This window comes from Mobula birostris, chromosome 1 (genome assembly GCF_030028105.1).
Source record: "Mobula birostris isolate sMobBir1 chromosome 1, sMobBir1.hap1, whole genome shotgun sequence".
NCBI classification, from domain to species: Eukaryota; Metazoa; Chordata; class Chondrichthyes; order Myliobatiformes; family Myliobatidae; genus Mobula; species Mobula birostris.
The window spans coordinates 59,507,413-59,521,936 of record NC_092370.1 but is presented as its reverse complement, the minus strand read 5'-3'; the positions used below and the strand labels follow the sequence as shown (position 1 = coordinate 59,521,936).

Genomic DNA, 14,524 nt, shown 5'->3' with positions numbered 1-14,524 from the left:
CCTCTCCTGGGCTAGCTATTATAGGCTAGCTTACTTTCATATTCCATCTTTACCTTCTTAATAACATTTTAGTTGTCTTCTGTTGGTTTTTAAAAGCTTCTAAACCCACTATTTTTTTTTGCTCTATTATATGCCCTCTCTTTGGCTTTTATGTTGCCTTTGAATTCTCTTGTTAGCCAAGAGAATTCTGCAATCTTGCCTTTACAATTTTCTTCCTCTTTGGGATGTATGTATCCTGTGCCTTCCAAATTGCTTCTGGAAATTCCAGCCATTGCTGCTCTGCCATCAGCCCTGCCAGTGTCCTTTTCCAATCAATTCTGGCCAACTCCTCCCTCAAGCCTCTGTAATTCCCTTTACTCCACTGTAATACTGATACATCTGACTTTAGCTTCTTCTCAAATTTCAGGGTGAATTTGATCATATTATGATCATTTTCCCATTAATGTCCTTTTACCCTAAGCTCTCTAATCAATTCTGATTCATCACTCAACACCCAATCCAGAATAGCTGATCCTCTAGTGAGCTCAATCACGAGCTGCTCTAAAAAGCCATCTTGTTAGCACGTTAGATAATCTCCCTCCTGTAATCTAGGACCAGCCTGATTTTCTCAATCTACCTGCATATTGAAGTTCCCCATGATTATTGTAACATTATCCTTTTGACATGCATTTTTTATCTCCCATTGTAATTTGTAGGCCACATTTTTATTACTCTTTGGGGATCTGTATATAACTCCCATCAGGGTCTTTTTTCCCTAAGCAGTTCCTAACCTCTATCTACAACACTTCAACATCTTCCAACCCTATGTCTAATGATTTGATTTCATTTTTTTACCAACAGAGCAATGCTGCTCCTTCTGTCTTCTTGCCTATCTTTTTGATACAATGTGTATCGTTGGACATTAAGCTCCCACCTCCAATCTTTCAGCCATGATTCAGTGATGCCTACAACATCATACCTGCCAATCTGTAACTGTGCTGCAAGTTCATCTACCTTATTCTGTATACTGCACACATTCAAATACAACACCTGCAGTCTGTACTTTTTTCCAAAGAAGCTGCCTGTCCTGCTGAATTCCTCCAGCATTTTGTGTGCATTGCTCAGATTTCCAGCATCTGGAGATTTTCTCTTGCTTGTGACCTTCAGTCTGTATTCACCCTTTTCGCTTTTGTCCACCTTTTACGTTGCAGCTCATCCTGATGACTGCAATTGTGCCCTATCAATATTTCTGTGGTATATAAAGTTTGTTTCCTTTCCACATTCAAAATTAAAGAGATGTTCCTACCTTCATTCGTGTAACAAAGTGCTTGGCAACACTGAGTTCCCCAGCAGGGTTGCCCAGAAGTACTTCAAAGCGATACTGCAGGCCGAGCTTATCTCGAACATCCTGAAGTCGCTCCTTGGCAAGCATTGCCAGCTGCACTGATGGGACTCTTATCAAAAGCATATGTCCACGGCCAAGTTCATCTTTCCCTGGACAACTGATCAAGTCATCCATAATACTCAGAGTCTCAGGTGTAGTGTGTTCTCTCAGCAAATTCATTGATGTTACAGCCATCATGGCTTCAGAATACTGCTGAATCAGCAGGTAGCATCGGATCACCATACTGTGCAATCGGGGATACCTGCAGAGGCACATTCACAATTCTCACCAATGTCATCAGATTCCTTAAGTGTATTCCAATTTCATAGCGTTACAGAATTTTAACAACACAAGAGGCCACTCTACTCATTGGGCAAGCCATGATGGGAAGGCTTTAGGAACACTCTTTCATTGTTTCCTCCATCCACCTGGTAATCTCCTGCTGGGATGAAATTCAAGAGCAGAATTCCTATTTTGGGAGTTGGGTATCATTCACATGAACTTGGTGCCCTGTTCAGAAGAATCAACTGTGGGTAATTAGGGATACCAGTTTGCTCATCTTGCCTGGAATTTGAAGGATTTCACAAGAATTAATCTTTCAAATTCCAGGCTGTTCCATTCCAAGTGCCTTGAAATGCTAGTTGTAGTATTGGAGCCTCAAGAAACAAACATGTGGGTAGGAATCGCTGTTACCTGGGAGAACATCAGTTTATGCTAGGTTAATTCAGACATGGAGAATTGTGCCTGTTTCTATGCATATAGATAAAGGACAAGATAGCAACAAGCTAACATGATAAATAATGTTTTTCAGAACCACGATTCTCAATTCTGTGTAAGTTCAGTCGGACCATATTCATGCCTGAAATGCAATGGTATTGGCAAGCAAGCTCCAAGCCATTATTTAATCAAATGCCTTTTGTAAACAAGATAAAATTTATTGCCCACTCCAAATACCCTGAAAATTTTGATTTAACTACATAACACATGGTTGACATGACAACAATGCAATAGCCACACAGGAGAGAGTGCAGAGGAGATTCACCAAGATGTTATCTGGAATGGCAAACTTTAGTTCTGCAGAGATAAGCTGGGCTTGTTTTCCTAAAGAGAAAGGAGTGACCTGATAGAAGTATGTAAGATGTTGAAAGACATAGATAGGGCTGATAGGGGTATCTAAAACAAGAAGAAATAAGTTTAAGGTGAGAGGTAAGAGTTTTAAAAGGGACCTGAGAGGTAAACTTTTTTTTAAACCCACAGGCTGGTTGATGTCTGAATTGAATTGCCAGAGGGGGCGATAGAATCAGGTATAATAATTATGCGTAACAGGCACTTAGAAAAACACTTAATTAGACAAGGCATCGTGCCTTCACTCTGCAAGACACTAGCAGTACGCTGGAAGTTCAAGAGTGTCAGGGGCAGAAGTGAGTGAAGTTGCCATTACAAGGGAAGAGGAGCTTGGAAACCTGAGAAGTCAGAAGGTAGATAAGTCACCTGAACCAGATGGTCTTCACCCCAGGGTTCTGGTAGCTGAAGGATTGTGGAGGCATTAGTAATGATCTTTCAAGAATCAATAGATTCTGGCATGGTTGCGCAGGACTGGAAAATTGCAAATGTCTCTCCACTCTTTAAGAAGGGAGAAAGGCAAAAGAAAGGAAATTATAGGCTAGTTGGTCTGACCTCAATTGTTGGGAAAATGTTAGGGTCGATTATTAAGGATGAAGTCTCAGTGTACTTGGAAGCACGTAGTAAAGAAAGCCATAGTTAGCATAATTTCCTTAAGAGAAAATCTTGCCTGACAAATCTGTTGGAATTCTTTGAATAATTAATAAGCAGGATAGACAAAGGAGAATCAGTTTATGTCGTGTACTTGGATTTTCAGAAGGCCCTTGACAACATGCCACACATGAGGCTGCTCAACAAGTTAAGAGCCCATGGTATTACAGGAAAGATACAAGAATGGATAGAGCATTGATTGATTGGCAAGAGGCAAACAGTGGAAACGAAGGGAGCCTTTTCTGGTTGGCTGCCAGTGACGAGTGGTATTCCACAGAGGTCTGTGTTAATGTAGATTCTTCTCAATTTTTACATCAATGCCTTGAATGACAGAAATGGTGTGTTTAGGTATGATACAAAGATAGGTGGAGAGGCAGGTAATGTAGAGAGGCTGCAGAAGGACATAGATTAGGAGAATGGGCAAAGAAGTGGCAGATGGAATATAGTAACGGGAAGTTTATGGTAATGCATTTGGGTAAAAGAAATAAAAGCATAAATTATTTTCTAAATAGAGAAAAAATTCAAAAATCTTCGTGCCAGATTCTCTAAAAGTTAATTTGCAGGTTTATAGTTTTACATTTATGGTGGGAGATTGGGAGAATTTCCATAATTTTGCTTATGAAGATATTTAACTTTGGAAACATCATTGCTATTTGTTAGCATTTGGTTCAAGAGGACTAGAGTATCCTTGATGCACTGCTGAGACTTTATAAGGCACTGGCGAGGCCTCACTTGAAGTATTGTGCGCAGGTTTGGGTCCCTTATCTAAGAAAGGATATGCTGACATTGAAGAGCATTCAAAGGACGTTTACGAAAATGATTCCGGGATTGAAAGGTTTGTCATTTATTATTTGAGTATTTGATGACTCCGGGCCTGTACTCACTAGAATTCAGAAGAATGAGAGGGGATCTCATTGAAACCTATCAAATGTTGAAAAGCCTCGACAAAGTGGATGCGGAGAGTATGATAAGTGAGTCGAGGACCAGAGGGCACAGCCTCAGAATAGACGGACATCCATTTAGAACGGAGATGAGGAGAAATTCCTTTAGCCAGAGTGTAGTGAATCTGTGGAATTCGTTGCTACAGGCAGCTTTGGAGGCCAAGTTATTGGGTGTATTTAAGGCAGAAGTTAATAGGTTCTTGATTCGTCAGGGTGTGAGTGGTCACGGGGAGAAGGCAGGAGATTGGGGCTGAAAGGGAAATCAATCCACTATGATGAAACAGTGCAGTAGAATCAATGAGCTGAATGGCCTAATTCTGCTCCAATATCTTATGTTCTAAAGATACAGTCCTAATGCAGACAAATGGGATTAGTGCAGTTGGGCAAAAAAGTGTGTACACAGTGGGCAAATGATTTGTTTCTATGTGTTGGCCTCAATGATTCAATGAATTGGTCATAGCCAGGAATGACAGATAGATGATTTTGCCATATGCTAGCCCACAAACTATCAGACCTATTAAATATAATTTTAGCACTTTCCATGAAAGCTCATCCAGTGCCATATGACTGGCTACCATATATGCGTATACCTTTCTCAAGAGTAAAGGGTGCAGATTAATTTATTATGAAGAAACACCAGGCAAAAAAACACTATTTACCTTTCCATCAAAGTATTCACCATTCTTTCAAAAGCCTCATCACATCTTAGAATTGGACTTGTAATGCCCCATTGTAAAGACTTTCTATAATCGGACAAACCAAAGTACACCAACTCCTCACTGCTGAGCTCCTCCTGACAGAAGGGGATAACACAATAGAATTATAGTGAGGAAACAGTCTCAAATGTGAATAGATTTGTTGAAATTATAAAAATTACAATCTATAGGAAGCTTTTGACACTGCAAAATGCAAGGTGAACAACTGCCCCACCTCTTGCATGAAAAATGTATCAAAAAAATCCACTGAAATTCCCAAGCTTCACAAGTGAAGGGTGAGTGTTGAAAACACTGTCAAATCAAAAGCAGATTTGAAACATTTTATGAATTAAAGACAGCCTCCACTTGTTTTCTCACTCTTGTTCTCTTGTGTGCACACACACCCTGACAATTTCACAGAAACACAATGTCACTGACCAGAAACAAAAACAGAATCTCACATAATCTGACACTGACAACATAAATTATATTAACCTAAGAGAATATTACTGGAATGAACTTGAGGTTTACTGCCTGACTGATTTTAATAGTGTTCTTGGTTGCAGAAAGTTGGCAAGACTTATTGGAATGTAAACACTTAAAATTTAGGAAATAAACAATATGATATGAGGAAGTAGCCAACTGTTCCTTCTGTTATGATGGAGCAGTGCTGACCATCTGCTATCTTTTGCAGGAATTGTACGTGTGGTCTCTGGCACAAAAGAAAGTTTGGAAATTAATTCAAACATAACCAAGCATGACTAACTGATAAAAATTGGATGGCGATCTGTTGAGCAGTCCAAGGCAGAATTATGTTTACATATAACAATCTACTCAATAGTAAACAAATAAATCCTACAAAAGCAAAAAAAGACTGCTGATGCTGGAAATCTGAAATAAAAACAGAAAATTCTGGAAATATTCGGAAGTTCAGAGACCGTCTATAGAGGGAGAAGCAGTCAATTTTTCAAGTAGGTGACCCTTCACCAGACTGGGAAAAGTGAGGAAACAGGTTCTACTTCTGCAGTTCTGATGAAAGCCCATTACCCTGAAATGTTAACTGTTACTCACTCCACAGAGACTGCCTGACCTGCACCATATCACAGCCTGGCTTCATCTTTACCTATATTAATCCATTAGCCTCTTAAGATACACTTGGTCAGCTGAAACAAGAAAAAAAGTGCTGGAAATCAGTGATAAAATAGGAAATTACGTGAAAGAGTAATTTCCTTAAGGGGGCTGGGCATATTTTCTTAGAGCACTTCTGAGCTCCTGGCAGCCACAGTTTTCAATAACTTAATGCATCTACTATAGATTTATTGTTTTTGCACATTACTATCGCACATTACTGTAAAATTGTTATTGGCAGATGTAGAATTTTAATGCAGTCTTGTTGCACAGCGAGGACAAACTATATTAAACCAATTAAAATTTCTAGTAATCTATTTTAAAGGCTCATGTACAATACAAAATAAACTAGATAATATTTCTCTCTCAGAATCAGCCAAAGAGTTGTAAAGTATTAAAATTTTAAATAGGAGTAACTGATGTCACCAACAACATCTAAAAATTTTCAGGATTACAAAGACAGACTTTATTTCTATTCTTCCACTGCTTTGTTATTTCACCATTTATAGTTTTACATTTATGGTGGGAGATTGGGAGAATTTCCATAATTTTGCTTATGAAGATATTTAACTTTGGAAACATCATTGCTATTTGTTAGGAGTCAAAAATCTAACCTTATATTTTATAAATAGTGACTGCTTTGAAGCACACAATTCAAAAACTAAACAATCTCTTGCACCGCGGACCGGTTTAATACTGACAATATTCTTGCAGACCGGCCAACCCGGGGGCGGGGGGGGGGGGTGTTCAGGTGGGGTTAAACTCACCTCAACATGTTTTTTACAATTAGGGTTACCAACTTTCTCACTCTCAAATAAGGAACAAAACTAGCAGTCAAATCCCAGGACACTTTACCCCTGGGAAGACTACTATGAGAAGCCTTGCGCGGGCACCTGTGTGCACATGCGCGTACGTGCCGAATTTTTCCCCACAAATCGGTTTTGCCTTCATCTTCCCGACTATACTGTACATACATTATTTCTACTTTATATAGACTGTGTATTTATCATATCATTCCTGCTTTTACTATATGTTAGTGTTATTTATTTTCGGTTATATGTGTTATTTGGTACGATTAGTTAGGTTATTTTTTGGGTCTGGGAACGCACAAAAATTTTTCCCATATAAATTAATGGTAATTGTTTCTTCGCTTCACACCATTTCGGTACGAAAGGTTTCATAGGAACACTGTACCTTAGCGGGGGAAATACGGGACAAACCAAATTAGCCCAATATACGGGATGTCCTGGCATATACAGAATAGTTGGCAACCCTATGTTCAAGTTCAACAGCGCGTGACAGGGAATGAGGAAAGGTGTAGCTGACTCATATCGTTTCCTCACGGCCCGTTAGCACATGCTTTGCGGCCCAGTGGTTGGGGACCACTGCCTTATGTGAATTTGAAATCTGATTCTCTCTACTGACTGCAAATTTCATCTCAATTTTTTTGCCAATATTTTCATCTCTGCATTGATTTGACCTAAACATATTTGTACAGCAAAGTTATACTACTTGTCAAACAGCAAATGTACATTCAAATACTGCAAAAATTCTTGGAAAATAAGTATTTAATCTAAACTTACAGGGTTGCTGGAGAGTATCCAGTGCACTTCATTGTATGAGCAAACACGGGACTGTTGTGTCTGTAGAGTGAAAGGAAACGAGCTGACCTGCAACATAAGTAAGTTGCAAGCCTCAAGTGCCTCACGTGAATTAATAAACTTATCTGACAGACTCTGGCTGGATTCCCAATGAGTTGTGGAACCTGAAACAAGACTGAGGAAAAAAAGGTTATATTAAAACTCAAAATATTTCATTTACAGCAAAGATGGAATATAATAATTCATGGTTCAAAGTGAATTTATTCTCATGGTTACACATATGTCACCATACACAATCCTGAGATTCATTTTCTTCAGGTTATACTTGCAGACTCACATACTTGTAGCATATTTCAGAAAATACAGAACATTTCAAAATACTTCACTAACATATATAGAGTTCCTTTAAAATCTAGTAATGCAGACAGACAGTAGCCAGTTTCAATGAGTTAGGTCCATGATCAAAAATGAAATAGATAGTGATGTTAGTCAAAAAGCAGATAAAGCACTGTGTGAGTCCCCAGTGAATCTCTGAATTGTGCCAAGGAATGCTTCATGCCCACCTAGGAGTGCAGGAAAACTGGGTTTAACACCTGATTCAAAAGATGGCATATCTGAAAGGAATGCAGTCCAGGTTAGAATGGACACTTTAAAGTAGTGATTGACCCAACACTGCCTGACCCAGGGAACAAGAGGGATATCACTAAATCAAAATAAACAATTTTAAAATATGCTTTATTTAATTATCAAAATAAAAGAACTTTTTAATACTTTCAGTGTTGATAATGAACAGTGGAAGTGGTGAATACTACAGATGTCAGAACAGATAATAGGGAGAATCCTTAAACTAACTCTCTTGGGTCTTCTTCAACAGAACAAGCTGTAAATGGGTAGCACATTGAAACACTACTGACAGCTTTGCAATCATATTTATGTCTTCCCAAAATGACAGGGGGATAAAAACTGCTACAGATAGTAGTCCTTTAGCTGAAAGGAGCAAATGAGACAGATGCTTTTTGTTCTCATTTGGGGTGAGGTCAGGTTAACAATGAAAAATTCTCAAACCTGGCCCAGTATCAGTGACAGTAGATCCAGGGATTCCAATTGGAATATTTTACTGACATTTGCAGCATCTGATTTAATCTTCATTATGATTGCCATGCTTCCAATTCCTGGGAAAACCTAGCAGCTGGAGAAAGGCTAAAATGGCTTTAAGAAAACGTGAAGTGTTTTTGAGGCACAAAGATGGGCAGGGGGAGCTGGAATGCTTCCCGTAGTCCTCCAACCATTATCTCATTCCTGAGAATTAAGGATTCACTGAACAGGATCCGAGTCATTCCCTCCAGGAGATTTGGAAATGGGTCGACACCCCTAGGTCATAGACCCTTCTCTAGCACACTACTCTGGAATCATCCCCATCTCACTGAAGACCAGGCATATTAATAGTTGAACCTCAGGAGGGAGTCTGTTAGGGAAAAAAAACCTGCTCATAAGGTGCACCTTTTAACAAGAGTAAGACATGACGAGAATGATTTCCAGGCCAAATTATACAACTTCAGAAACAAACCAGGCACTTACAGTTCCAAATCACACTTGTGCCACTTATATATTTCCAAACTGGCTTGCATACAAAATTATCTCATTCCCCTTCCTTTCGTGGTGTACCAGCCAAAGTGCACCCCCACCCCACTACTGACCCAGTGATCTCCCAACCCTTCAAAGGCTATTATCCTCTAATATTACCATCCCTCCCCACCAGCAATCAGCATCTCATTCGTTAGTCCTGACGAAGGGTCTCGGCCTGAAACGTCGACTGCACCTCTTCCTAGAGATGCTGCCTGGCCTGCTGCGTTCACCAGCAACTTTGATGTGTGTTGCTTGAATTTCCAGCATCTGCAGAATTCCTGTTGTTTGCGATCTCATTCATCCTGGTTCCCCAACTACTACTTGTAGATCCTCTTAACTTCAACAGCAGGTCCCTGGCTTTCACCCCAAACCCATTTCTGATATCTGAATACCCTCTTACCTCAAGGCATCTGCTTCCCATCACTGATTTACTCATTCTTCTTTCATGCTCAGCTTTAGCACAGTGTGGAAAGGAAAGCAGAATCTGATGCATTGGCTGGTACTGAACTGAACTGTTAGATCACGTGCCCACAATCAAAATGACCATGGTTCAGTCTCCGATTACAGATTAATCCACCTAATTCCAGACCCATTTAGTACTTTAACAATCTAAAACCATATGTAGCATATTGATATGTCACTGAGCAAAGAAACATTTATATTTTATGAGCACTGAATGCATAGCAATATCTTGCGGTTTTCTAAGTTCTATCATCAGCAAAATTAGCCAGTCAGTAGGTATTCACATTAGTAGAACAAGGGGAAATAATGAGCAACACACACAAAGTTGGAACACCTACGGTGTGCCTGGAGACCCGGGATCCTTGCGATCTCCAGGCACAGAGCTCGGAAAAAGCGACGTAACGGAATTTTAACATCGTAATCCAGTGAATTGTTTGCTATCTCTCTTGCTCCTTGGAAAATGGAATGGAGTCACCTCCTTCCCCCTTATTAGGAGAGAGAGAGCCTGCAGCATGTCGAATTATCAGCTGAACAATATAGTCTTTGGGGTAACTGCAAGTCTGTGTCTTTGCTATTGTTTTGCTCACGCTTGAGTGCTGGTAGCGGGTGTGCTTTATTTTTGCTGGTGAGGGGAGGGGGATTGTTGCTTGCTGCCGCCTACCTGCGGGAGGAGGGAGCTGGGGGGAGGGTGTCTTTGGGTTCTAACATTTAACTGTCATTCATTCTTTGGGGCACTCCTCTGTTTTCGTAGACGGTTGCGAAGAAAAAGCATTTCAGGATGTATTTTGTATACATTTCTCTGACATTAAATGAACCTTTGAAATGCTAGAGGAACTCAGCAGGTCAGGCAGCATCTATGGAAATGAATAAAGAGTCAATGTTTTGGGCCAAGGCCCTTCTTCAGGACTGGGCAGTAAGAGAGAAGATGCCAGAATAAAATGTGTGGGGGGGGAGGGGAGGGGGAGGAAGACAAGCTAGAAGGTGATATGTGAGGCCTGGTAGGTGAGAAAGGTAAAAAGGCTGGAGAAGGAGGAATCACAGAGGAGAGGAAAGTGGACCATGGGAGAAAGGGAAGAAGGAGCGGCATCAAAGGGAGGTGATAGGCAGGTGAGATGTAAAACTAAGAGGCCAGAATGGGGAAGGGAGGAGGTAAAATAAATACTGGAAAGAGAAATCTATGCTTATGCCATCAGGTTGAAGGCTAGCTAGACAGAATATAAGGCGCTGCTCCTCCAACCTTAAAGTGGCCACATCACGGCAAAAGACGAGGCCATGGACCGACATGTTGGAACAGGAATGGCAATAGGAATTAAAATGGTTAACTTGAAATTCCACTTTTGGTGAATAGAGCGGAATTGCTTGACAAATAGGTCCCCCAGTTTACATCGGGTCACACCAATGTAGAGGAGGCCACATCGGAAGCACTGGAAACAATAGACAACTTGAAATATTCGCAGGTGAAGTGTTGCCTCACCTGAAAGGACTGTTTGGAGCCATGATGGAAGTGAAGGAGGCGGTGAATGGGCAGGTGTAGTATTTCTGTCCCTTACAGGGTTATGTGCTAGGTGAGAGATGAGTGGGGAGGGATGAATAGAAAAGGGAATCACGTTGGGAGTAATCCCAGTGGAAAGCAGAGAGTGGGGAGGAGGTAAAGATGTGTTTAGTGGAAGGCTCCCTTTGGAGATTGCAGACGTTGCAGAGATTGATGTGTTGGATGCGGAGGTTCATGGGGTGTTAGGTAAGGACAAGAGGAACTCTATCACTGTTAAGGCAGTGGGAAGATAGGGTGAGCACAGATGTCTGGGAAATGGAGATGCAGGTGAGAGCAGCATCAACTGTGGAGGAAGGGAAATTCTGTTCTTTGAATGACAGGACATCTCTGTTGTTCTGCAAATGAAAGCCTCATCCTGGGATCAGAGGTGGTGGTGGTGAAGGAATTGAGAAAAGGGAATAGTATTTTTACAGGAGATGGGGGGAGGGGCAGGCAAGAGGTATAGTCAAGATAGCCACGGGAATTGATAGGTTTATAAAAGATATTGGTAAACAGTTTGTCACAACTTTACTAATTTTTATCACTTGGAATAATCCCAATTCACAGGTCAAGTGTTAGAAATTCACATCGTCTCTCTGGGGCACAGGATATTAAACCATTTCCGAGGGGAAACAACAAATAGTTCAATGAAACAGAAAGCTATAAAGACAGTTAAGATAAAACTACTTCCTTGTTCGGCCAGGTAGGCATCAAGTGCGGAGCACCAAAAAGGTTATTAGGTAAGGAGGAATACATAAAATCAAATGGCAGCCATTATATTTCATCAAAGCAAAGTTACTAGCCACAACCTCATATCAACAGTGACTAAAAATTCTGAAATCCCATGAGATGCACAGAAGAGAAAATGGAAATAAGATTGCAAAAATGAAATACAAACTTACCTAGTAAGATCAACATGGGAATTGTCATGAATAAGAACAAAGAGTGTGTATGGATTCTGTTTGATCTTTTTCATGAAAGCCTCAAACTTGTTCTGAAAGTCATGGTCTAGCCGGATAATATATTTCTCAGCCCTTTGATCAGCTATATTATTTTCCTCAAGACCCAGATCTACAAGAACTCCTGCATAAAAATCAAAGTGTTCTATTAATATGTTATAAATGCAATTTTTCTGTGCCTGACACATTTGCCAAGCATCAGAAATATACATTGAAGCAATAAATATCTTTGAAAAATGGGAAAATAATAATTTCTCTGGAGCATATTCTTAATTATCTTACTTTTATTTATTTTTGAATGTAACATTCCAATAATATTATAATAACGCAAACACAAGGAAATCTGCAGATGCTGGAACTTCAAGCAACACACATAAAAGTTGCTGGTGAACACAGCAGGCCAGGCAGCATCTCTAGGAAGAGGTACAGTCGACGTTTTGGGCCGAGATCCTTCGTCAGGACTAACTGAAAGAAGAGCTAGTAAGAGATTTGAAAGTGGGAGGGGGAGGGGGAGATCTGAAATGATAGGAGAAGACAGGAAGGGGAGGGATGGAGCCAAGAGCTGGACAGTTGATTGGAAAAAGGGATATGAGAGGACCATGGGACAGGAGGCCTAGGGATAAAGAAAAGGGGGAGGGGGGAAGCCCAGAGGATGGGCAAGGGATATAGTGAGGGGGACAGAGGGAGAAAAAGGAGAGAGAGAAAAAGAATGGGTGTATATAAATAAATAAATAATGGATGGGGTACGAGGGGGAGGTGGGGCATTAGCAGAAGCTTGAGAAGTCAATGTTCATGCCATCAGGTTGGAGGCTACCCAGACGGAATATAAGGTGTTGTTCCTCCAACCTGAGTGCGGCTTCATCTTTACAGTAGAGGAGGCTGTGGACAGACACACCAGAATGGGAATGGGACGTGGAATTAAAATGTGTGGCCACTGGGAGATCCTGCTTTCTCTGGCGGACAGAGCATAGGTGTTCAGCGAAACGATCTCCCAATCTGCGTTGGGTCTCGCCAATATATAGAAGGCCGCATCGGGAGCACCGGACGCAGTATATCATCCCAGCCGACTCACAGGTGAAGTGTCGTCTCACCTAGAAGGACTGCCTGGGGCCCTGAATGGTGGTAAGGGAGGAAGTGTAAGGGCATGTGTAGCACTTGTTCCGCTTACAAGGATAAGTGCCAGGAGGGAGATTGGTGGGATAAGTTTATTCATCCATTATTGTTTGTGTCACAGGTTGTTAGCCTTGTAAGATTAGATCATCCAGTCCATAGTGTTCCAATCTCAGTTTTACAAACTGAACAAAAACAATATAATTAATTTATATTTTTACAGACACGTGTTTTCTGTAGCCAGTGAGAAATAGCTTTGTTGTAGGATGAAACCAGATCCTCCATCATACCCTCTCGAACATATGCCTGAGGTCATCCCCAGTGGAAGTAAATAAGGAGAGACAAAACAAGATATATGTCGTAATACTGCATTTGTAGCCTCCAACAAAATTAATACAAGACTCTTCTGGTGAACTGCTTTGTGGAAAAATTGGTAGAAGAAGAATAGCAGATTTCGATTTACATATTATCAGATCTGTCAATGAAATTAGTTGAACCCACATTTGTTTGATTTCCCTTTGTGACAGAAATCAAACAACCCAGTTCTTCATTTCTAAATAATCAAATAACTTTAATAAAAGTAATTACTAGCAACTATCACATAAGATTAAGTAAAGTTTCTTTTTTTAAAAAAAAGAACTTTTTGCACACCATTTACCATGCACTTTTCTGATAAACTAATTAGCTGCTTTATTTGCCTACCTGAATGTTGAATACGTTGCAAAGTCTGGTGGAAAAGAACTTCTGATGGAGGAACTAAAATGGTGAAGTCAACTTTTGCAAAGCGCCCCAGATCTAGGTTTTGCATTCCGGAGTCCGCTATAGCACAAACTTGAGACAGCAGCTTACGAGCAACAGTGAGTTGAGGCGAATGGATCTGGAACACTTCAGTATATGAATCTGTGAAATAAGAACAAAGCAAATCCTATTGCTAAAATCCCACCAATCTAATCAAATCTCGTAACCTTTGCACATCAATTGTTGATAGTGAAATGTAGCATTCCGTACAGTTATTCTTTTCAATAATACCCCCAGATTTGTTCATCTTTAAGGTATACTTCAAACATCTTGCTCACACCATGTACATTTTTTGTACTCTAAATAAAAGAGTTGATTATCATTTGAATAAAACCAAGTATTCTAGTTTATCCCATTGGTATAAGACTCTTGAGCAGACCTCTTGTAGAATAAAGATGAACCGTTGATCTCTCAATCTACCTCATCTTGGTCCTTGTATCTTTATAGTCTATCTGCACTGGATTTTGCTGCAACTGGCTATGTTAAGCTACAATCCTTCATAGTAAGCCAGCCTGAAGGTCTATGATGTTACATCTA

General features: G+C 40.4%; 1 protein-coding gene across 6 annotated transcripts in view; it reads right to left on the bottom strand.

Moving 5' to 3' along the window:
* The window catches only part of greb1l (GREB1 like retinoic acid receptor coactivator), a 294,398-nt gene that overhangs the window by 65,096 nt on the left and 214,778 nt on the right, over positions 1-14,524 (bottom strand). For all 6 annotated transcript variants that reach the window (XM_072255747.1, XM_072255773.1, XM_072255784.1 and 3 more), the window contains 5 exons: positions 13,892-14,089; positions 12,023-12,203; positions 7,484-7,676; positions 4,737-4,870; positions 1,286-1,625 (listed from right to left, as the gene is read on the bottom strand). In XM_072255747.1, the coding sequence (XP_072111848.1) occupies positions 1,286-1,625; positions 4,737-4,870; positions 7,484-7,676; positions 12,023-12,203; positions 13,892-14,089 (1,046 nt within the window). The remainder of the gene's footprint in view (positions 1-1,285; positions 1,626-4,736; positions 4,871-7,483; positions 7,677-12,022; positions 12,204-13,891; positions 14,090-14,524) is intronic.